The 24,820-nt window shown below is 49.7% G+C and overlaps 1 protein-coding gene and 1 pseudogene across 1 annotated transcript in view; both read right to left on the reverse strand.

The window, feature by feature from the left end:
* Nucleotides 1–11,533: 11,533 nt before the first annotated feature.
* LOC144099315 (dipeptidyl peptidase 3-like) overlaps nt 11,534–24,820 on the reverse strand; it is a 55,005-nt gene continuing 41,718 nt past the window's right edge. The window contains 5 exon segments of the mRNA XM_077632530.1: nt 11,534–11,803; nt 17,332–17,494; nt 20,867–21,043; nt 22,287–22,407; nt 24,332–24,456. Coding sequence (XP_077488656.1) covers nt 11,661–11,803; nt 17,332–17,494; nt 20,867–21,043; nt 22,287–22,407; nt 24,332–24,456 — 729 coding nt within the window. The 3' untranslated portion in view covers nt 11,534–11,660.
* LOC144096817 (uncharacterized) lies at nt 13,027–15,502 on the reverse strand (annotated as a pseudogene).

Consider the following 24,820-nt stretch of genomic DNA (forward strand, 5'->3'; position numbering starts at 1 on the left):
CGGCTTGCGGTGCGATATGGTAACGCTTCAATTAGTAATTCCGTGCATACAATGTTTACCCATTAATTAATTGTGGTTTTCCTTCTATACCCATAGGGTTTGATTTGCCTACCAAATTCGGTACACAACTGTGCCTGGATGGGTGCCCCTTGTTGTTGGAGTATATATAGCGGAACTAATAAGTAAAATATGGTGGTCCTGTAACGTGACATCTTACCTCTCCGTTTTCCGCAATTTCTTCCCCTGACGTCATACTCCCAGCTCCACCTCTACCTACCATATTGGACCGTGACGTCATCATTAGCATGCGGCAGGTGGTTGTTTCTACAATTATTTTGTAGATGGCGCTACAAGTCTCAATGAGAGATGCACTGTTTTCTAGTTGCTGACACAGATGGTGCTGTGATCTCAGCGCGGTAGCAGACCCCACGAAATCTCGAAACATGATGAGTAAGAGCTAACACTCTGAAAAGCTACTCCAAACATTTATCCCGGTTTTAGTGGCACTGAAGCCGATCCGAGCTACGGTGAAAGGTGCAGTGCGCGGTGGCAATCCTGTCGCGAGTACCCATTTTAACCAGGTGGACACATGCGTCCCACTTCAAATGCTAGTGAACTAAAAGTGGTACACCTGCGTACCATATTTTTGAGCGTTGAAAACTACCGAACTATCAAACAAGCTATGCAACATGTTTTCATCTTTCGTTATTAGGCCTCCTGGTGCTGTATGCTTTTACAAGCACGGGCGCACAGTTCGACTAGAACCATCTTGGCGGGAAAAGGAAAATTTGTGCCTTTTGAGTCTTTTCAGTCAGTGAACTACCTCATACATACTGAAGCAATTTTTAATTCTAGTGCAAGTTCTCTAATACGTTTGGTCTTCTCACGAAATCATTGGTACAGCAGGGTACACTTTTTCTGATGAAACCATTAGGTGAAACGCCTTGAAAGTGATGTGATGCAATTCCTTAAGTGATTCTGAGTGCAATTTTTCATATGTATGCATATGAAACACTGAGGCAGATGCGCCTTATAAAGAGTAGCTTCTCCGCATAACACACATTATGCTGGTCACAACAGCCCCACTTCGCCGCACCAAAAAAATGAATTGTGGTGGAGAATGATTACTTGGCCTTTTGATCAACTGGAATCGCCTTGCACTATCGTTTTCCACCGTTGTCACTCATTTTGGCCCTGTCAAACCAGCGGGAAGCCGGCATAGTCAAGCTCACTAAGTGCGCTAGCAAACGGTCGCACCACGCGACCACATCGCGCAAACGGGGACGAAACAGCCCAGGGCACCCGACGAGCACAGCACTCTCGCAGCGGCCCGTGCTCAGCAAGGAAGTTCGGGCAGTGTTGCCGCATTGGCCAGTTGGTTTTTCCCAGTTGTCGGCTAAAGATTTCCCAATTTTTCCCACAAATATATGTATTTTTCAAAATATAGTAATTTAAGAGTGAATACAGCCAAGGTAATAAATATAAGAATGAGTGAAATAAAATAGATACAAAGCCAATTAATAATGAACATCAGGGCTGGATTGTTGTTGATCACATCATCGCCAATCACCACTTCGTTTTTATTAGTTCTTGCGTTGGGACGGGGACCGGCTTGGCTACTTCCATTTCCTTTCTAGCCTCTCCTGTATAGACTGTAGAAATTTTCGGGAATTCCTTTACAACAGCTTGCGTACACAAGGGATTGTGTGACTAAAGGGCTGGGAGTGGCTGGAATCAATTAATGGAAGGGTCACTGCCACTACAGCTAGAAGAAATCCAAGGACGCAGCACTCGAAGCCTGAATGAACCTGAATGGGCCAGGCCTCTGTATCTAAGGCTAGGCAGCAAATAAAAGGGAAACATCAAGGCAAATTTCTTCTCACGACACTAGTCAGGCCGCTATGATAACAGCATTTTCCCTTCATCTCTGCACATTTTCCCGAGAAACCACATTTAGAACACTGGTCTTTAGCGAAACCAAAATTTCCCACGTTTTCATTGGGTTATTAAACAAAATTCCCTTCTTCCCTCAGTGGCTTGATTTTCCCACGATATGAGAAATTTCCCACGACTCGGAAACACTGGGTTCGGGAGAGCTCCGATGTCGAGGTGCAGCAAGGAGGTTCGGGGGGACTCCGATGTCGAGGCGCAGCAGCCCGTGCGCCGCAAGGAGGTTCGGGGGGGGGAAGGAAGGAAGGAAGGAAGGAAGGAAGGAAGGAAGGAAGGAAGGAAGGAAGGAAGGAAGGAAGGAAGGAAGGAAGGAAAACGTTTATTGAGCTCTAGAAAGTAGGTGAGCAATTTGGCAGAGTCAGGTGTGTCGTCCGTCTTCTTAGCAATGGTCGTCTGCCCCTAGTCCAGGGCTCCGCTGGATGCCGCTGCCAGCTGTGCTTGCCGGATTAGCCCAAGTTGGACGTCCTGACGGTCGCTGGAGAGCATTCCTTCCCATTGCTCCGCACTCGGGTTTGGTATTTTTGGTGCCACCTCTATTTTCTGGCAGGCCCACGTTATGTGATAGAGCGTGGGTGTTTCATGGCACCATTGGCATTTGTCTGTGTATTGTGTGGGTTGTATTTTGTTGAGTGTATTTAGATTCGGGTATGAGCCCGTCTGTAGCAGCCTCCAGGCGACGGCGTCTTCCCTGGAGAGAGATTTATGTGGTGGGGGTACCGTTTCCTGCACCCCTTGTAGTGGTTTAAGATTGCCGAGTAATCTCTAGGGACAGGTTCGGCTTCCTCGAGATCGCTTGTGGAGGGAGCTCGGTAGAAAGTGTACCCTCGAGCTACCCTGTCGACCGCTTGGTTGCTTTCCACTCCCGCGTGTCCCGGCGTCCATACCATCGTATGTTTTATTGGTTCTTCTTCTGTGCTTTGTTTCGGTCGGTCCCCAGAGCGGAATATGCGGAGCGCTTTGTGACCTATTCTGCCTAAGATAAAGTTTCGGCATGCCGTTTGAGAGTCGGTTAGTATTGTTAAGGATCGCTTAGTCCGGTAGCCCTCCGCTGCCGCTAGAGTGACGGCCACTTCTTCAGCCTCGACTACCGTGCAGTCCCGTAGCGACGCGCTGATGATTTCCCGCATGTCCGAGTTTCTCACAGCCGCTGCCGCGTTGGGGTTGTTTTGTCCCGTCCTTCTGGCGTATGTGGCTGCGTCCACATACACCGTTGTTGTCTGGCGGGCTATTGATTTTTGGATGTACTCGGCTCTCGCCTTTCTGCGTTCTTCGTGTAGGTTGGGGTCCATGTTCTTGGGGATGGGGGTCACTCTAATTGTGCCTCGTATGGCGTCCGGGATAGTCGCGGTTCGCTGGATGTCTTGTATTTGTTCGTTGCATCCCAACTTCTGCAGAAGCTCCCTGCCAGACGGAGTCTGCTGTAGTCTCTGCAACTGGGCGACGTGTTGTGCCTCTCTCAGTTCTTCAAAGTTGTTATGAAGTCCTAGTGCTAAAAGCTTCTCTGTGGATATGCATTGCGGTAGATGGAGTGCTGTTTTGTATGCTTTCCGTATAATCGCATCAATCTGTTGGATTTCGCTTTTGATTGGGTTGAACTCCGATGTCGAGGCGCGCAGCAAGGAGATTAGGAGGAACTCCAAAGTCGAGGCGCAGCAAGGAAATTCGGGGTAACTCCAACGTCGAGGCGCAGCAAGGAGATTCGGGGGAACTCCGATGTCGAGGTGCGGCGGCCCGTGCGCAGCAAGGAGGTTCGGGGGAACTCCGATGTCGAGGTGCAGCGGCCCGTGCGCAGCAAGGAGGTTCGTGGGAACTCCGATGCAGAGGCGCAGCAAGGAGATTCGGGGTAACTCCAACGTCGAGGCGCAGCAAGGAGATTCGGGGGAACTCCGATGTCGAGGTGCAGCGGCCCGTGCGCAGCAAGGAGGTTCGGGGGAACTCCGATGCCGAGGCGCAGCAAGGAGATTCGGGGGAACTCCGATGTCGAGGTGCAGCGGCCCGTGCGCAGCAAGGAGGTTCGGGGGAACTCCGATGTCGAGGTGCAGCGGCCCGTGCGCAGCAAGGAGGTTCGTGGGAACTCCGATGCAGAGGCGCAGCAAGGAGATTCGGGGTAACTCCAACGTCGAGGCGCAGCAAGGAGATTCGGGGGAACTCCGATGTCGAGGTGCAGCGGCCCGTGCGCAGCAAGGAGGTTCGGGGGAACTCCGATGCCGAGGCGCAGCAAGGAGATTCGGGGGAACTCCGATGTCGAGGTGCAGCGGCCCGTGCGCAGCAAGGAGGTTCGTGGGAACTCCGATGCCGAGGCGCCGCAAGGAGATTCGGGGTAACTCCAACGTCGAGGCGCAGCAAGGAGATTCGGGGGAACTCCGATGTCAAGGTGCAGCGGCCCGTGCGCAGCAAGGAGGTTCGGGGGAACTCCGATGCCGAGGCGCAGCAAGGAGATTCGGGGGAACTCCGATGTCGAGGTGCAGCGGCCCGTGCGCAGCAAGGAGGTTCGGGGCAACTCCGATGCCGAGGCGCAGCGACCCGTGCGCAGCAAGGTTCGAGAGAACTACGATGTCGAGGCTCAGCGGCCTGTGCGCAGCAAACAGGTTCGAGAGAACTCCAATGTCGAGGCGCAGCTGCCCGTGCACAGCAAAGAGTTTCAGGGCAGCTCCGACTTCGAGGCGCAGCAAGGAGGTTCGGGGGAACTCCGATCCCATGCACGGCAGGGAGGTTCGGGGGAAACTCCGATGTCGAGGCGCAGCAAGGAGATTCGGGGTAACTCCAACGTCGAGGCGCAGCAAGGAGATTCCGGGGAACTCCGATGTCGAGGTGCAGCGGCCCGAGCGCAGCAAGGAGGTTCGGCGGAACTCCGATGCCGAGGCGCAGCAAAGAGATTCGGGGTAACTCCAACGTCGAGGCGCAGCAAGGAGATTCGGGGGAACTCCGATGTCGAGGTGCAGCGGCCCGTGCGCAGCAAGGAGGTTCGGGGGAACTCCGATGTCGAGGAACAGCGGCCCGTGCGCAGCAAGGAGGTTCGGGGGAACTCCGATGCCGAGGCACAGCGACCCGTGCGCAGCAAAGTTCGGGGCAAATCCGATGTTGAGGCGCTGCGGCCCGTGCGCAGCAAGGTTCGGGGGAGCTACGATGTCGAGGCGCAGCGGCCGCGCGCCGCCAGGAGGTTCGGGGCAACTCCGATGCCGAGGCGCAGCGACCCGTGCGCAGCAAGGTTCGAGAGAACTACGATGTCGAGGCTCAGCGGCCTGTGCGCAGCAAACAGGTTAGAGTGAACTCCAATGTCGAGGCGCAGCGCCCCGTGCACAGCAAAGAGTTTCAGGGGAGCTCCGACTTCGAGGCGCAGCAAGGAGGTTCGGGAGAACTCCGATCCCATGCACAGCAGGGAGGTTCGGGGGAAACTCCGATGTCGAGGCGCAGCAAGGAGAGTCGGGGGACTCCGATGTCGAGGCGCAGCGCCCCGTGCGCAGCAAGGAGGTTTAGGCGAGCTACGATGTCGAGGCACAGCGGCCCGTGCGCAGCAAGGAGGTTTGACGAACTCCGATGTCGAGGCGCCTCGGCCCGTGCGGAGCAAGGAGGTTCGGGGGAACTCCGATGTCTAGGCACAGCGGCCCGTGCGCACCAAGGAGGTTCGGGGAACTCCGATGCCGAGGCGCAGCGATTTGTGCGCAGCAAGGTTCAAGGAAGCTACGATGTCGAGGCGGAGTGGCCTGAGCGCAGCAAGGATGTTCGAGAGAACTCGAATGTCGAGGCGCAGCGGCCCGTCTGCAGCAGAGGTTTGGGGGAGCTCCGATGTCGGGGCGCAGCAAGGAGGTTCGGGGGAACTCCGATGTCGAGGCGCAGCAAGGAGGTTTGGGGGAGCTCCGATGTCGAATCGCAGCAAGGAGATTCGGGGGAACTCCGATGTCGTGATGCAGCGGCCCGTGCGCAGCAATGAATATGGGGGAACTCCGATGTCGAGGCGCCGCGACCCATGCGCAGCAAGGTTCGGGGGAACTACCATGTCGCGGCGCAGCGGCGTGAGCGCCGCAAGGACGTTCGGGGGAACTCCGATGTCGAGGTGCAGCGGCCCGTGCGCAGCAAGGAGATATGGGGGAACTCCGATGTCGCGGCGCCGCGACCCATGCGCAGCAAGGTTCGGGGGAACTACCATGTCGCGGCGCAGCGGCGTGAGCGCCGCAAGGACGTTCGGGGGAACTCCGATGTCGAGGTGCAGCGGCCCGTGCGCAGCAAGGAGATATGGGGGAACTCCCAATGTCGCGGCGCCGCGACCCATGCGCAGCAAGGTTCGGGGGAACTACCATGTCACGGCGGAGCGGCGTGAGCGCAGCAAGGAGGTTCGGGGGAACTCCGATGTCGAGGCGCAGCGGCCCGTGAGCAGCAAGGTGCGGGGAAACTACGATGTCGATGCGCAGTGGCCAGAGCGCAGCAATAAATTTCGAGGAAACTCCGATGTCGAGGCACAGCGGCCCGTGCGCAGGAAACTGAAGGAGTTGGCGCGGAACAACGAGGACAAGCGAGACAAACAAAGACGAGCGCTACTCGCAACCCGGCAGACGTCAAGAAGTCGACAACCCCAGCAGTGCTCCAACGGTTTTCTTTTTCTTTCTTCTTCTCATGGGTCCTTGCCACCACGGCGACGCATCCCTCGGAACATCTTGCCTGAACTTCACTGCGCGATAGCCGCGAAATTGTCCGGGCAACTGCTATCTTTTCAACAGGTTTTAGCACCAAAGGCAAGCCGAACTTCGGACCAAGCTTGAGGACTTCCAGGTGCTGTGCAGGAACTTCAGCGTTTCCCAGTGTCACAACGTCCTGAATCGGTCTTCGAGTCTTTTGTGGTCTTGGCAATGTTGGGAGAACACAATTCCAAAGCAGCTCAGTCAGGTACGACGAAGTGGCACACCAGTGACGAAATGTCGAGTCATTTGTCGTTCTGCCACTGACGATACGCAGCTGGTCCTTCAAAAATCTAGCTTGCCTGCACCACTCCGACCTCAACATTCGGCACAGCCGTTTTCGGTGTCCCGCCGAAGGTTCCAAGAACCCTGTGAGCACAAACACATCCGTAGGGCACAGACCATAACGAAGATGCCAGGAAAAGACCCTCGCCTTGCACGCGCACACAGAAACGGCTGCAGCAATCCCTGCAGGGTCATTGAAGTTAAATAAGTCACAGAAAAAAGAGCCTGATGTACTAGAAATAACACTTAGGAGAGCTGAAAGTTGGGCTAGTTGGTTGATATGCATACTGAAGAAGTTGGCGCGGAACAACGAGGATAAGCGAGACCAACAAGGACGAGCGCTACTCGCCACCCGGCAGATGTCAAGAAGTCGATAACCCCAGCAGTGCTCCAACGGTATTCTTTTTCTTTCATCTTCTCATGGGTCCTTGCCACCACGTCGACGCATTCCTCGGAACATCATGCCTGATCTTCACTGCGCGATAGCCGCGAAATTGTCCGGGCAACTGCTATCTTTCCAACAGGTTTTAACAACAAAGGCTAAAATGAGAAGAAGAAAGAAAAAGAAAACCGCTGGAGCACTGCTGTAGTAGTCGACCACTTGACATCTGCCTGGTTGCGAGTAGCGCTCGTCTTTGTTTGTCTCGCTTGTCCTCGTTGTTCCGCGCCAACTTCTTCAGTATGCATATCAACCAACTAGCCCAACTTTCAGCTCTCCTAAGTGTTATTTCTAGTACATCAGGCTCTTTTTTCTGTAACTTATCTAACTTCAATGACCCTGCAGTGATTGTTGCCGCCGTTTCTGTGTACGCGTGCAAGGCGAGGGTCTTTTCCTGGCATCTTCGTTATGGTCTGTGCCCTACGGATGTGTTTGCTCTCACAGGGTTCTTGGAACCCTCGGCGAGACACCGAAAACGACTGTGCCGAATGTTGAGGTCGGAGTGGTGCAAGCAAGCTAGATTTTTTAAGGACCAGTTGCGAATCGTCAGTGGCAGAACGACAAATGACTCGACATTTCGTCACTGGTGTGCCACTTCGTCGTACCTGACTGAGCTGCTTTGGAATTGTGTTCTCCCAGCATTGCCAAGACACAAAAGACTCGAAGACCGATTCAGGACGTTGTGACACTGGGAAACGCTGAAGTTCCTGCACAGCACCTGGAAGTCCTCAAGCTTAGTCCGAAGTTCGGCTTGCCTTTGGTGCTAAAACCTGTTGAAAAGATAGCAGTTGCCAGGACAATTTCGCGGCTATCGCGCAGTGAAGTTCAGGCAAGATGTTCCAAGGAATGCGTCGCCGTGGTGGCAAGGACCCATGAGAAGAAGAAAGAAAAAGAAAACCGTTGGAGCAATGCTGGGGTTGTCGACTTCTTGACATCTGCCGGGTTGCGAGTAGCGCTCGTCCTTGTTTGTCTCGCTTATCCTCGTTGTTCCGCGCCAACTTCTTCAGTATGCACATCAACCAACTAGCCCAACTTTCTGCTCTCCTAAGTGCGCAGCAAGGAGGTTCGGGGGAACAACGATGTCGGGCGCAGCGGCCTGAGCGGTGAAATGAATTTCGGGGAAACTCAGATGTCGAGGCGCAGCGGCCTGAGCGCAGCAAAGAGGTTCGGGGGAACTGATGTCGAGACGCAATGGCCCATGCGCAGCAAGGTTCGGGGGAACTACGATGTCGAGGCGCAGCGGCCTGGTCGCAGAAATTAATTTCGGGGAACTCCCATGTCGAGGCGCAGCAATGAATTTCGGGGAAACTCCAATGTCGAGGCGCAGCGGCCCGTGCGCAGCAAGGAGGTTCGGGGGAACTACGATGTCGAGGCGCAGCGGCGACTGTGGACTGCGCTGTGCGAAATCGTTCAGGGGTCCTCGCGCGTACTCGACTTTCAGTGCAGATGGGCGCGCCGGTGTCCACATTTTGTCGCGCCTCAACACACGAATCGTCTGAAGAAACGCTCCATGCATGCGGGCGATAGCTTGATTCGGCGGTGAGAGGGAGCGGAATCAGCGGCCGCCGAATTGCTGTCTCGTTCACACTTCCCGGTCACCGCGTCGCCGCTCATCGTCTATGTGTCGTCTGCTCACGGCGTACACAGATGTGGCAAGAGGTTAATCGATGCTGTCTACATACCAAAACCGTATGCACGCTTGCGTACGCTAAATGCAGCTATTCTGTCGGATGTTACGCCATTTATAATAATAATAATTGGTTTTTTGGGGGAAAGGAAATGGCGCAGTATCTGTCTCATATATCGTTGGACACCTGAACCGCGCCGTAAGGAAAGGGTAAAGGAGGGAGTGAAAGAAGAAAGGAAGAGAGAGGTGCCGTAGTGGAGGGCTCCGGAATAATTTCGACCACCTGGGGATCTTTAACTTGCACTGACATCGCACAGCACACGGGCGCCTTAGCGTTTTTCCACCATAAAAACGCAGCCGCCGCGGTCGGGTTCGAACCCGGGAACTCCGGATCAGTAGTCGAGCGCCCTAACCACTGAGCCACCGCGGCACGGCCCGCCATTTATAACATTCTCACATTTTAAACGCCTAGTGGCGCCATCTGGTGGTTAGGAGAGGAACCATTGTTGTCAGCAAACCGACGCCCTTCTTAAGCCTAAAAGGCGAAAAATCGTCACCCAAAATAAAAATTAAAGCAAATTTATCGCTCAAACGTTTTCTTATGGGCGAGATAAGACAAATCGAAAGAGCGCTAGCTCTTTTATGACCAATAAACGCGCTAAAAAAGCAGTAACAGCGACGAATTCAGTCCGAAGCGAGGCGTCCTGCATCGAAGGGCGCCGCCATGTTTGTCGCCGCGGGTACTCGCCTTCCTATTGGCTGACGAGATTCGGCGGATTTTTTTCCGGCGGCAGAATTTAATGCCGAGTCGCAACAGTGTCTCCCCCACCAAAAGGGTACTGAAAGGTAATTTGACATCTGTTAGGTCCCTTTGAGGGAAAAAAATTTTCGTAGAAACGAGATATCAAATATAAAATCTTCTATTGAAACTCCAAATGGGAATAGTTATATCCATTTTTCTGTTATAAACCGTTTTGATGTAGCGAGATTTGGCTGTATATACATATAGAAGAATAAGGAGGCATTAGATCTAACCTGTAACACGTACCAAGAACAATAGCACTGGGGAGAAATCCCTCAATCAACAATCGAACGTTCAATTCATATTAGGTCTAAATTCACTATAACAAAACGGATTATAATGAAATAATCGGTACAACAAAGGAATGACTGCTCTCCTTGGAAGTTGCCATAAAAGTGCAGCTATTCACTGTCTCATTTGTACAAAGTAAAACTTCCCTACAAAGGGATAAAATATGAAACTCAAGCGAACCTCACACGATTAGTACATTGATATGTATTGGAGCTCAAAATTTCCAAACATTCGACGCACAAGCTACAATTAACATGCACACCATTCTGTCGAACATTGCCCAAAGCGAGCGGAAAAGTTCTCCCACCTCTGGCAGTGCCTGCATGGCGAGTTTCTGTTTCTCACGACAGCTTGCCAGAACTCTGGTACGTGGTCTGCAGCACTATGCTGTGTCTCGGTCACAGAGGTCATTCTCCAACCTCCCCACTGCACATGGTCCGAATCAAGCGCCATTTCTCAACACCTGTTTTAGCTGTGTTGTAGCATGGTTTGACTGCTTGGCAGTGTGTCTGATGTGCTGGAAGATATCAACGCTCCGGTAGCTTCACGAGGCCAATTTTAGCGACACTGACCAAAAAAAAAGCGCAAGAGAATTTCCGGTCACCAGGGGGCAGCCATTGTCAAAGCAGTCGTGTCCGGCGCGAAGATACGTCAAATAATGATGTCCACGCAGCTCCGAGCATGTTGTCACGATCCTGTTGATATCCCTGGTCTTTGAAGCACTGAAAGCCCTTTTTAAATGGTTTTGCGTTAGCATTCGTCTTGGCGAAGCTATCCTTCCCTTTTGTCATGCGGTGAAGCATTGTAGCCAGAGTACTTGCACGTCATGCAGGGAAACCAACCAAAACGTGTGCTTGCGCCAAAATCGCCACGCGTGCCTCAATTCATTGCAGCCCGCACACACATCACCGTCTTGAAAAACGGGTCGTAATATTCTTAACAGGTCCCTCCCAGTCGTCTAAAACATTATTCCTCCAAGAGCCGCTTTGTATGCGCTGAATCCAATGTGGCCCATGGAAAAAATGGAAGTGCTGTGGCAAGGCTGACATATTCGGTTGGTATACCTATATTAGACAGTGTAGGGTGCGTTTGGTGCGTGCGCAGTAGGTTCCTTCACATACTGAACGCTATGTTGCTCTCAGTCTACACGGCGATAGGAAGCCTGCAGACGTCCTACAGTTGCAGCCAAGATTGACTATGGCTGCAACAGAGTAGCTGCTATAACAAAGAGACAGAGACCAAGAGGTCACTTCAACTTCGCCATAAAGAGGTTTTAACTGTATACAGGGTTGCTGGGCAACTTTATTTTCAGTTCTTTCTTGTGCCCATTCTACTCTTTGTATACAGGGTTGAAATTCTCAATTCTAAGTGGGCTTCTGAGCAACTCCTTCCATTGCCGCCTGCCCGCCTGTACCCCTTCGGTCAGACAATTTTGCATACCAGAATCAGAGAGTCGTAGCACCAAGTTTGAAACGTACAAAACAACCGTTTATTAATTGTCTGACGCATGGAAGCTGTATGCCTCATCCTATGTTTCTTGAGGATACCATGTTGGAACAGAAATGGCAGTTTCCCTTGGCAGCCGGCCACCCTTCAAAAGTGGTCCTTGTCCTTCTTCCACAGTTCGAGCATGATCCGGTCAAGTTGTTTGGCTGTGGCAGCATCGAAACGGCCCAACCACGATTGGAGGTGGCCCTCAGGAGACGCCTCGTATTCTCGCAGCTCCACCTTGTCACCTGGAGGAAGTGCAGAGAGAAAGTGGTTCTGAGCAACTAGTGAGCAGTACAGTTCCGACAAACCATCTGAATTTCAGAGTTAAATTACAAAAATTCAGCACTCCTTGCTATTACTGCTACCCTTCAGGGTGATCTTTAGCTTCTTATGATAAAATGACAGTGATAGAAAAAGTGAACCAGGTCACACAGCAATGTGTATGACCACTGGCCCTTCTTTTCATCGTATGATTTCGTGCTCCTCTACTACTATATCCCTCCCTTTAGAGCACTGTTGAGATGCCCACTCTGAGACAATCGCTATGCCTTTCCACTATTCAGAACAGCTTTGCTTACAAAATAGTTCTTTACTTGCAAAATACCGTATAAACGCATGTAATGGCCACATTCGTGTACAGGCCACACTTTTTCCAGAAGGAAATATTGAAAAAAAAAGATCTCTGTAAGGACTGCACCCGAACTTTCCATGACCTACATAGGAAGAGCTTTCGAAATGAACGCGCCATGACCTCCGCAATCATCTTCGGCTGCGAGCAACAGTGCGCTTAATCACGGAGGCCACACAGTACACAAGAGCTTCCAGGTGCCGCCTACGGATGGCACTTGAGGCTACGGCTCATCATCATCATCGTCAACTTTTTCCTCCACCACGAGCTCCCGCCATCCATACCAGCATCAGTACCACCAGCTCCAGCTTTTTGTGGCTGTCAAAGGCACGGGATTTGTGGTAGCACTTTAGTTCACCGTAGTAGTGGCTTTCGTGTGCTTCCGCCGAGCGTTGCAATTTTATCACTATGGGCAAGCACTTTAAGGGGGGATGAGGGGATCGGAACAAACTTTTTTATTTTTTAACTTAGAGTGATGAAATTTGGCAGACAGGTTTGAAATAGCATCAAACAGACAGCTACAAAGTTTCACAATAATATCTTCAGTAGTTTTGATTTTATCATTATTTATATATTGCTCACATGTTGCTTGCTCGTGGAAAGCCTAGCGTGATAGCAAAATGGGTTATGGGTCTGTAAATGTTTTTAATAGTTACTAAGAAGTATAGTCTAAGTCAAGATTCTTTTAATTTCTTTTTAAATTTCTCTGCTCTTCTTCTAAACGACACAGTATGCACCTTCCCTTTATATTTAGAATGTATCATGTACAATTATTGTGTAATAAGAAATGGTGAGCCTAAATGGTAAATCTGAGACTGTCTTGACATAAGGCACACTTCAGCAATTGCAACAAAACAAACAGGATTAAAATCCGAGCTCCCATTGCCGTGCTATGCTTTCCACGAGCGAGGTGATAAGCCCAAAACAAACTTTTGAGAAAACAAGCCTCAAAGTTCCATACTGGCACACACTGTCTAGAATGCTCCTGCGTTGTAAAATTTGGTGTCCTTGGCAGCAGGTGACTTCTTAGCCCTCTGTCCTTTCAGGAGATGGACTTTGTGTGCTTTCTTCATTCGCTGGGAATCTTTCTCGACAGCCCGCTGAAGAGAGAGGGCACCAGGGCGCAGGCCCAACGTTGTGCACAGGTCTGAATAAGCTTTCAGACTGCCCGAGTTGTACCTTGAAATTGCCTCGTGCACTGCTGTTTCCACGGCAAACAGTGAGGCATGCTGGTCTTTTGATATTAATGACCATATCACTGAATGGAGACTCTCAGCCGCGTTTTGAGTTTTGCCTCCTTTGCACCGGGCCAGCAACTGAGGGCCTGAGAGGCGCTGGTACACAGGCAGAAGTGCTTCAGCAACTTTAGCTGAAAGCTTGTACTTGTGAGCTGGTGCTGGCTGCCCTTCTGCCTCAGCTGATCGGTGGTTGCACCAGCTAAGGGGGCCAGGGGACACAGCTCATGATGGGGCTCACCATCTGTTGATGTGATGTGGTAGTATGTTGCCATTACTGCCCTTTGCATTTCCTCGACTTCTGAATGGTTCCGCAGAGCAAGGCCACAGTAGTTCGTCAGTTTTTTGATGAGCTGCTGTGTCAGGCCCCCCTTTCCACCAAGTGGCTCTCCTTTCTTTGCCTTGGCTACCAAAGAGCGAAGTGCAGCCCCCATTCGTTTTTTCACGTGATTTATGCAGCCTTCTTAAGACAGCTGCACAAAACCATAAACTTCATCACATAGAGTGCGAAACATGCGGCTGTCCCCATCACAAACTATGCTTGTGTAGCGTAAATCATTTTTGCTCAAGGAGCGCCTGAAGAGTTGTAGTGCAGCCTCAACCTCCATTCTTCCAGAATTCACATCAGTGTTTTTCTGGCACTGGTGTTGCTGCTTCCATTCAGCATAATGGGGGTTACTTTCTGCTGGCTGTCGGCTGCACCCAAGGCAGAAGTTGGACAGAACTACGCAGTCCAACACAAGTCCTGTATGGAATTCAATTATACAGCCTACGCCAGTATGGGAGCTGTGACCGCGTGTCAACCATGTGCCATCATAAACTACTGTGATGTTCTTTGAAAATGTCCCCATTTCAGTGTACACCTTTTTCACTGCCTCTACAGCATCTGTGAAGATGTTGTGTGCAGCTGCCGCTGCGGCAGGCTTGAAAATTTTTTTGAGGTGCTCATCATATGTGGTGTAACCCACGATGTGAGACATTCATGGTGGCCCAGAAGTCATTAAGAGCAGTTGGTCCTTTCCCAATGCTTTTTATTGCTTGCATAGCTCTGATGTTGACCTCAAAAGCTCTAGAGCCGCTCTTCCTTTGTGAGGACCACTCGGACTGTAGGCTACCACAGGAAATGCATGAAAGTACCATCTTCACAGCTTGCCCCAGTTCAGTCTCGCGGTGCACTGCTAGGCCGGGCTGCTGACAAGTTGGGCAAAGCGTGGAACCAATCAGCGAGTTCAAAGCAGCAACTTGAACAAGCATAAACTCCTCTTCTGGAGGTGCGGGAATGGCATTTTCCTGTGAGCCAGTCAGCCCGAACTTGCGCTCCGTTGCTGAAACCGCGCGAAGCGATTCGCGAACTCTCGACGCTTGCAGTTCTGCACTTTCCGCGGACACAAATCGTGTTTTTAGGTGAGCTTGAATAGTGCGATGTTCACTGGGCGAACAGTCAACACTGCGATGAGCGGCAAGGACGGCCGCCGGCGCATCCGCGGCATCGAGCGTGCGCCCGCGTTGCAGCACCGTCGAAGCGCCGGAACTCGTCGATGGCATGGGAGTGCCTTCACTGGCGGTTGTTGGCTGCGGAGACATCTCGGCGTTGAACGATTCACCGCGGAAGCGCGTCTCCGATGCTCTGCAGTCGGGCGGCGATGACCGCTGCAAGCCCACTCCGTTATCTGTGCTGGACGAACTTGCGACGGGACACTCGCGTATGGTGGGACGCTCGCCTACGGCGAGACTCACTGGCATGTCGATCGTCACCGGTGCAGTAACACTGCGCCCGTGCTTCGACGGCAAAAGATCATGGTTCGTCTCACTATCACTGGCTGGTGCTCGACTCGGCGCAAGATCCCGCAGCACGTTGGGTGAGAGATCGCACAGCACGTTGGGCGAGAGATCGCACAGCACGTTGGGCGAGAGATCGCACAGCACGTTGGGCGCGTACTCCGCCGATTCTGAACGGAGCTCGGCTCGGCCGAACCACCTGCTGACAATAGCCGCTTCTTCCTTGCTGTGACGGGCTTGCGTTTCCTCTTCCCGTAGGCATGCTTCGTCCGGTACTTCTTTTCGAACGTGCGCGGATCCATTGCACGTGGTCGAACTCCTCGAAACACAAGAAAAGGAAAGGCCAGAAAGGCTTCCCAGCAGACGCTCCTTGCCTCAGCCACCATTATGCCGCGGCGTCGGCCAATGAGGAGGCACCTAACAACGCGCCGCGGCGCAGAGCCAATCGGGGCGCGGCAGTCATTGGCTGCTCCGTGCTGCCACCCTCCGGTTTTTCTTTTTTTGTGCGCTTGCTGTGGCAGGGGAGGAAGGGAAGGGCTGGGAAAAAGAGCCGAAGAGTCGGGCTTTCCAACGATACCAAAATGGCGGCGCTCAGTGGCGGGAAATCCGAGCAGTCACGCCTTGAACTTCGAGACTTTTTCGCGATTTCGGGCGGGTGCGTGGACGCCAGCACCGACAAATATATTTATTTTTAGTGCTTAGAGTTTGTTTTTTGGTGAAATATTTCAGTACAAGATAGAAATGATGCTGTAGATTCTGAAAAGCGTACTTTTCAAAAATCGATTTTTTTCGCGAAAATCGCGATCTGATGCCCGCTACCCCCCTTAATAGCTACACAGCTGTGAGTTTGCTCTCCAACAAGGCAAGCGTGCAGTGGGCAGGAAATTTCACATGGCCAAAAAGTGCGCCCGACGATGGTGCACCCAAAAGGGTCCATTGAGAAACACAAGCTGCAAAAAGCACGCTTTCAGAAGCAAGTCGTGCAAGTTTCCCGAACTGGAAGAAGAGCTGCTCTGCTATGTGATGGAAGTGCGGAACAACAGCTATGCGTTGACATCAAACATGCTGCGCAACTTCTTGTGAAATGAGCGTGCACCAAAGCACAGCACCAGGTCGGAGTAGGAAGAATCCGCGAGTGACAACTGAACGTAGAATAAATGCCGCTCATTCCTTGAATGGTGTGTTTTTACTTTAAAAAAAAAATTTTTTGGGCAGCCCTCTGAAAATTGGCCCTCAAATTTATTAAAAAAAGTGTGGCCCTTACACGCGTTTATAGGGTATGTTTTCTCTTTGAGCTAACTGTTGCTTTTCACAGTTTCACAGCTAGTGCCCACTTTCATCCAATATCAGCTAAAAAATGCAACTGCCAAACAATCAAGTGCGACAAGTGAATTCAAGGTTCAAACACGAATGTATGCGCAAAATATGGTGGCAAAAACAAGAAACTTTTCCGAATGAGTTATATATATCATGTAATCTAGTTGTGCAAATAAACATGCTAGGTATCATCATAGCTGGATGTGACTGTTGACTTCAGTAGCTATTTTAAGTAAAATCAACCAATAATAATACTCTGTAGACACTTTTTAAGGTGCGAAACTAGTAACCAGATGGGTAACTGAGCATCAGACATCATAAAATAAATTTTCACCTTTATTTTTGCTCTGCAAAGGCTTCCAACAAGTGAAGTACAAGACTGAAAATTGTTCGCTGAAAGAGAAATAAACTAGGAATGTCTAAGCAAACATTTTGCTTTATCAGCATTCATTCCCTGATAGTGTTTGACAAACCACTGCGTGAGCTCACGTAATCAAAGCAGTGGCATTCCATGCTCTGCACGTAGTGAAAAAAAATTATTTGAAAATGTTTCATCATCATCATCAGCATGGCTACACCCATTGCAGAGTAAAGGCTTCTCCCATATCCTTCCAATTAACCCTGTCCTGTGGCGGCCGCGGCCAGCTTATCCACACAAATTTCTTAATCTCCATGCACGTTACTTTCTGCCGCCCCTTGCTACACGTGTCTTCCCTTGAAATCCAGTGTGTTACCCTTAATGACCATATTGGCTATCTTCTCGTAATAAATGCACTTCAACTCTCTTCATGGTGGCGGGGTGAATGAAACCCACCATTAAGGACGGTGTTGCTCTGGACGAAGATGCGGCGGGGCTTCTTGCGAGCCATGACGATGTCCCAGTACTTCAGGAACGGGTAGGGGCCAGAGTCGCTCACCTCTGAGTACTTGTCGTACATCTCGGTGGCTGCTCGCAGGTTCGCTGTCGACTTGAACAGCTGCAAGTGGCGCATGCACACATGAGCAATTAAGGCTTTCTACTACCCGTATGAATATCTGAGGAAAACGTGCATTAGCATGTGGTTGTTTAAATAACATGTAACCATATTAAACATCAAGCTGAGCCGTGTTAGTGACCATCTTCCTATAATTCAATCCAATACAGTAGAAGCCCTCTACAGCAAAGTGACTCCGCACCAGCAGAAATCTTTACTATATAAGGGTCTTTACTATATCAGTTGTTGGTGATGGCATGGCTCTGAGGATGGTCTCTGGTAATTCAATGGTTACTAAATGCAGTGTCGGTTCATGACAGAAACAGTCACAAATACCTTCCATCCTGTTCTTATTGTCCCTTTATGTGATAATTATTTATTTTGACTTATCACATTTCATGTTATCTCATTTTAGATTTTGTTTACGTCTTGAGAAAATACTGCGTTTGCACAAATACAGTGCGGCTACGAATATTACGAGAGTTTGATTTCACGTGAAAACAAAACTTAGCGTGAACATTTTCCACAGCCTCAGAGTCGTTTAAGAGGCAACAGTCAAACGCGCGACACGGTCGAGGCGCGGCAGTACTGCTCACACAGTGCCACCATGCGTTCGTTTCTTGCCGTCGCTTCCCTGTGCTTCGCGCTGCCGTACTGCGAATGCTCGCCGTTTTCTTCCCTTCACTGCAACTGCCTTTCCTTTTTCAGCGACCCGTGCCTCCTTCTTTAAGCGTTCATAGCCTGCTTTACTTTATTTCTGTTTCCGTGCGCGCAGCATGCTTTGCCTCATGCCCCCAAGGGCTTTAATAAGTTGGCTTCTTCTCTCCGCTTTAGAGCTTGGGGGTGAAGCTATCTAAGAGATGTGCCATTTTATTGTCTTTGGTATGCATTTACCTCCAAATACCGGCCTCGCGCGTGCCGCGTTGACAACTAGACAAAAAATAATGTAAGGCAGAGGCAGTATTTGTAAAAATCACGAACAGAGATAAAGAGGCTTGAAGTCTTTTGTGTACTTGTTGAACTGCAGGAAATAGAGTCGGGGGAAAACACCTGCAGCTTTGGCTGCTCTGATATAATGCCATTTTGAGAGGTGTCAAACAAAAGGACGCGAAAAGAGCTTTCATACAGTAGCAAAATGGTGATGTCCAAAGAGAAGCTTCGGAATTGCGATTGCATGAAGCAAAACATAATTTTGAAGCTCGCGCGTCGTTTTTCAGCTGCAAAACCCTCAAAGTAGTAATTTTTTTTAATACTCAGGGGTAGTTTTAAGTGTAGATATCTTGTGGAGATTTAGCTCAAAGTATATTTAGTACGAAAAACTTTTACCAAAAATTGACTTTTTCGCAATTTGTTTTGCGATCTATAGACTCGCATACACCCTTGAAGAAACTGGGCAACAAAAATACAGATGAGGAGATAAATATTGTGCATATGCACAGCAGAACCCCTTTGTTACAGTTTTGATGGATTGCAATAAAGGTTGCTGGTCCCAAGTGAGAACATTCATTTCTTCATGTAAAACCGTGACAGTGAAAAACAGGTGCACGCTACAATTGAGGGCGCATTAGAACAGAGCAAATACGGTGCCTTGACCAAGAAGCAATTGCTTCCGTCACCAAAAGAGCAGACGGTGTGTGCGGCAATATCAAAACGACAACAGCTCAAAGTAAAGCGAGCAATTAAAGCAAAGAGCAACAGCACAAATGAGTGCCGACAATAAGCTAAGCGAAGAGCCGGTCTAAATAGAAATCAGCTATCATGAGCATACACAAGAGTAGATGGCGCGCAGAGAAACAGAAACTAGGCGAGCATCTTGTCGTAAACCGCGCAGATTTTTTTATCCACAACACAGAAGCCCAAACAAAATGATTTTTTGTAGGTCACAAGAGATGGGGCCACCTCACCATAAGTGCCCGCCTGCCGTACATGTACAGCACTGACCATGTGGGAAGCGCCCATGTCATTGTACAAATATGGCAGAAACTGTCAAAACAATCTGTGCTTCAATTCATTGCAGTTCTTGACATCTCCAAACCTTCTTGCTCTCTTCCCAGACCAACTCGGATAACAATCTCAAGCCTTGAAGCCCTGTCAGTTCGCTTGGAAGTTTTCAGCTACCGTATTTACATGATTGTAAGTTGACTCAAATGTAAGTTGACCCCCCATATCACATTTCAGAAAAAAAAAAAAAAAAAACTGGGAGGTAGTTTACGCTTGGCCTTTAATAAAAGAACACAATAGCACTATCCTGCGGCCTCCACTTATCGCCAGCCGCTATCGGCTCCTGAGCGCGGGTGCACAAGTGGGCACATTACAAAACGAAAATGAACTAGTCACTCTACTCGGCCACACTTGCACCATTACCCTCACTAGCGCTGCCGTCGTGAACGCTGCTGCGGTCCCACAGCTCGTCGTTCTGACATCGTCGTGCAGTGAAATCCCGCCCTTCGCAAACAGCCACATCATGACATCGCGGGAAACAGATGAAAATTTTGCCTCGCTGCAGCTGCCACACCTGTACCCCCGTTGCAAATGTCGAACTTGCGGCCTGGCGTGCAATTGTTCGTTTCCTCAGCGTAAAGAATGACAGCCATCTTGAATGTAACCACGAACGAACGCTGGTCGCTTACCGGACCCGGAGCATAAACGATAAATGACGCACTACATTAAAAACTAGTGAAACGTGGCCAACAGTAGTCAAATGCGTCAGAGCCAAAGAGAAACAACGCATGAAAGCGTCGGCTCTTCTGTTGCCTACCGACACTCCCCGTCGCCACTGCAGTTCCAAGTGGGGGTGCCACCACTATTGGAACAGCGGCCCTTCCATCAAATATCGACGCTCCCTTGAGCGGAGAGTGCGCGGTAGAAAGTAAACAAAAAAAAGCTTGGACCACGCCTATTAAGATTAGAATGCGAATGCATTATTGGGCCGCCGCTGCTTATCGGCAACCGTAATCTGCGGCCACGTGTGGGGAGTGGACCGGTGCTGGTTTGCTGCTTATCGACAGCCACCATCGGCCACCGCGCGCGGTGTGAGGATGCCAGTTCTGTGCGTTGACATAGCAGCTGCTCAAGGCCAGCACCAGAGCGATGCGACAGAGCCACACAGCAAAAATGCAACCACGTAGCATGCCTGATATCTTGTTTGTTTCGCCTTTATTTTGGCGCGATGCTTTGGTTTCGATTTTAAGTCGACCACCAACTTCGATTTTCAAATTTTGAAAAATAGGTCGACTTACGATCGTGTAAATACTACAACATACTGCACCTTCAATGGGTGCCACAAACTAAGGAGAAGGTCCTTGATGCAGATATTGCCTCAATCAATGCATCAGCACTATACTAGGTCTTGAAAAAGCTAAAGCACATTCTCACCTGCAGCTTGAGGAGGAACTGCTCGATGGCCGGGCGACCGAAGGAGGCGATCTTCGTTCGGTCCACTGTGATCAGAAGGTCAGGCTTGCCGTCCTCACCCGTAGTCTCACGGATCTCAACCAGGTCACCAGCGTCCAGAAGCACACGCATAATCACATATCGGGCTCGCGAATGAGCCTGTAAGAAAAGGTGGAGGAAGCCGAATTCTTAACCAACTGGGAGTGTGTTGTCACCTCTCAACACACAGATATCATATGCACTGAGTAGTGGAACATCATAGCATGAACAAATGGACCAGGTGTTCTCAAAGTGGGTATGTGAAGCCCTTCAATTTTTGCTGTCCTTTTTGTGTTTCCCAAGCATATAAATGAACACATCACATGCTGTTTCACTACACAGCTAATATTTATTGAATTGAGACATCCTTCGTGGGGCTGTGCATCTGCTCAATTTTTTGCATGCATGACATGCAGGAAGGGATGGAAGTCATTGCGGTTTCCCCAGGACCAAGAAGACTGAGAACCCTGAACTGGACAAAGATACATGAGAACAGGAAAAGCTGCAAAAAAGCAACAATGCCTAGAATTCATGACCTATCAATGATAGCTTTACTCCCCTTTTGTTTGGTTTGGTTTATAAGGCTTTAACATCCCAAAACGACTCAGGCTATGAGGGACGTCATAGTGAAGGGCTTCAGAAATTTCGACCAGCTGGGGGTTCTTTAACGTGCACTGACATCGCACAGTACACTGACCTCTAGAATTTCACCTCCATAAAAATTCGACCACCGTGGCCAGGATTGAACTCTCGCCTTTCGGGTCAGCAGCCGAGCATAATAACCATTGGAGCCACCGCAGTGGCCTGCTCCCCTTTTGTACATGCTGAACTCAGTACAAATCAACCTACTATTTTACCACACTTGACCAAATTTTAATTTTATAGTCCTGAAGGTGTGATTCATGCTCGTGCAGCCACGCTGCAATGAACTGCACATGCCATGACATGGTGCGTCCAGGTTGGAGAGAATGGCACCGATCGCAGTCTCTATAGAAGGAGCGAGAGCTGTTGACTTGCTCCTAAAGATAGCAGCCAAGAAGGCAGTAAAGGAGGCCATGCATACAATACCTTTTCTGATCTGCATGCGCAAACCCCGCAAGATGATTTTATCGTAATCAGGGTGCTCTGAGCTACGAGTCGCAACCAACACTTCTTATGTGATGCACTGTCATTTCCACATGAGAGTTATAACAAACATATTGACACAGCCTGGCCAGGTTCATTAGAAGTGGGCTTGTCTGTACTGATAACAGCACATTCGGCTTATTTGCAAATTAATGCAGAGGCAAGAAGGAGGCAGAGCCCAGAATGTTATGATCAAGAAGAGGTGTCACAGCATGGAAGCTGACAGCCATTCCCGTACCTGTAGCCAGGCCTTGGTGTGCGGGTTGTAGGTCTGCAGGCCTTCGACACCCTTCACAACCATGGTGAGCCAGTTGACGTACGCCACATCCTGGCCTGCTTCACCTTCAAAGCCAAACAGCCTGCACAAACAGAAGAGAAGAAAACAAAAAGCAGACAGGGGTAAGTGAACATGGCACCATTAGCTTCAGCAGGAAACAGTTTGCATGGACAAACTACTAAGCAGCACGACAAAAACACATGTCAAAACTTTGTCCTTTTTGCTTGATCTTTCATTATTAATGTGCAAGAAAGATGTGCGACTCCTGCATGCACACACACGTTTGCACAACCCAGTGCAAAGTCCAAATGCAGCTTTTCATTACTATGCCAGCAATGACGCATTATCTCCAAACCAGCATGAAACAGTAGAGCAGCACCCACTGTTGCCAATAACAGCAGAAAATATGTGCACCAGACGGCACATAGTATCTCTGAAAGATAAGTTTAAGAACATAAACGCAGACCTGTGTGGTTAAAAACAAACCATATTATAGAGATGCTGTGTGCACAACTGTTACAACTATTGGGCTCTTGGTTGTTAGTTTATTTTTTTGTGTACTTTTGGGCATCGGCTTCCTCTCAGCCACAGGACTGGCATTTGCCGTTATGCCTTTTTTTTTTTCTCACAAAGTCGAACAGCCGGAAAAACCGGACTTGCCCAAGACCACAGTGATACTCTGAAGTTTTCGCTTCTGATGAAGGATCACTTACAGCAGTGTTGAACTTGACGCTGGTTAGAGCGTACGAGCTTTGAGTCGAACTCTTCACTTGGGAGTGAAACACGAACCACCTTTGCAGGAAGAGCATTCGAAAATGGGTTCGCCCCCGAAAGGGCGCAGCGGGGTTTGTGAAGCCTCCTCCAAGCACACACTCCTGAAGAAGCCGGGCGCCGGGCCGGGGGCGGCTTGTACCCATTTTTACCGGTGGGTGTCCGGCGGTGGGTTTCGAACCAACCACCTCCCGCAGCTGAAGCGAACGCCCAGACCACTAGGCCTTGCCGTTATGCCCATTTCCCAAGCATTTCACCCTTAATAAGCCGAGCACCAGACCAGGAGAAAGCTTGTACCCATTGTATCACGGGTACCCATTGTATCACTTGGCCACCATTGCGGTGTGCAGAAGTTTGCATATGTGGCGACACTGCACATGCCTCACTTAGCCCAGACAAAACTGCAAGCATAAAGCAGAGTTAGATGAAAATGAAGTACATTCTAGCTCAAGATAAACATTTTTATCATTCTGCAACAGAATTTGGATGCTACAGGTGCCTTAACTCTTTCACGCAGTACGCATCCAAAGTAATATTCTCAAAGTAGCAGGTTTTGATGTTGCAGGTGTCTTAAATCCTTTACGCAGCATGCATCCAAACTAATATTTTCAAAGTAGCAAGTTTTGATGTTGCAGGTGTCTTAACTCCCTTACGCAGTATGCATCCAAGGTAATATTCGCAAAGTAGCAGGCTTAGGTTCCTGCATTTAAACTAAAATGTCAGGTCATTTTCAATCTGTGCAGCACGCTTAACTGCAATCCTAAGCTTTGTCTTGTGATGACCATTTTGTTGAAACAATATTCCCCACCCTCCTGTCTCACCTAGCGATGAAATATTCGTTATCTAACTGATATGCCATCATGGGGAGGCATTGAGGCCTACTCTGGGCCATGATGATGCAACAATGCAAAGCGTTAAACTAATTCTGACCACACAGTAGTGGCTAATTAATGCAGAACAAAAACTCCAGCATTCATGTTTCTACATGTTGCCTCTACTGAAATGCACACCCCATGGCCCAATATCACAATCATCAACCCACATTCAGCAGCAAAAGAGCGCAGCCTACATACAGGTACAGCTGGACACACAGGTACGAGGTACAGCTGTAGATCAACACATGTCTACAGCAGTCTTCTCCATATTCTACAAGCAGTTTACCACAAGCACCTCACTACAGAAATCACCAAAAGCAAATTTGCAAGCAGAAAAACACATGCATGGCTCCTCCTCACCTCAGCACGTCCTCAATGGTGCAGAGGTAGAGGCCAACGCACTCTGCTCGGCACTCCTCGTAGGACGAGCCCATGGACCCAAAGACGGAGTCGTATGTCTCGCCGTCCTTGTACCAGCTGGTCACCTGGCAAGTCACACAAAAGTACAAGCAGAAATTCAAGCCAGTGACAAAAAAGGCCTCTAACCTCAATATGTCAGCCTTCTGTGGAAAAACAAGGGCAGTTAAACTTTGATGTAACGAACTTCAATATAACGAAATCCTCAATATAACGAAGTATTCCAGCTTTCACGTCCATACAACACCATGTATTTTTAGCCTCAATATAACAAAGTAGATTTTGGTGCACTTTCAATGCAACGAAATTTCACTGCTGGTTGGAAACAAACCTGCGGAAAAATTTATCGCGGGCACGAGTGGTTGAGCGTAGCGCGTGCTGAAGCACGTATTGGAGCACATCCATAATATGGGCGCTGTGCTGCTCTCATAT

Source organism: Amblyomma americanum, chromosome 7 (assembly GCF_052857255.1).
Source record: "Amblyomma americanum isolate KBUSLIRL-KWMA chromosome 7, ASM5285725v1, whole genome shotgun sequence".
Lineage (NCBI taxonomy): Eukaryota > Metazoa > Arthropoda > Arachnida > Ixodida > Ixodidae > Amblyomma > Amblyomma americanum.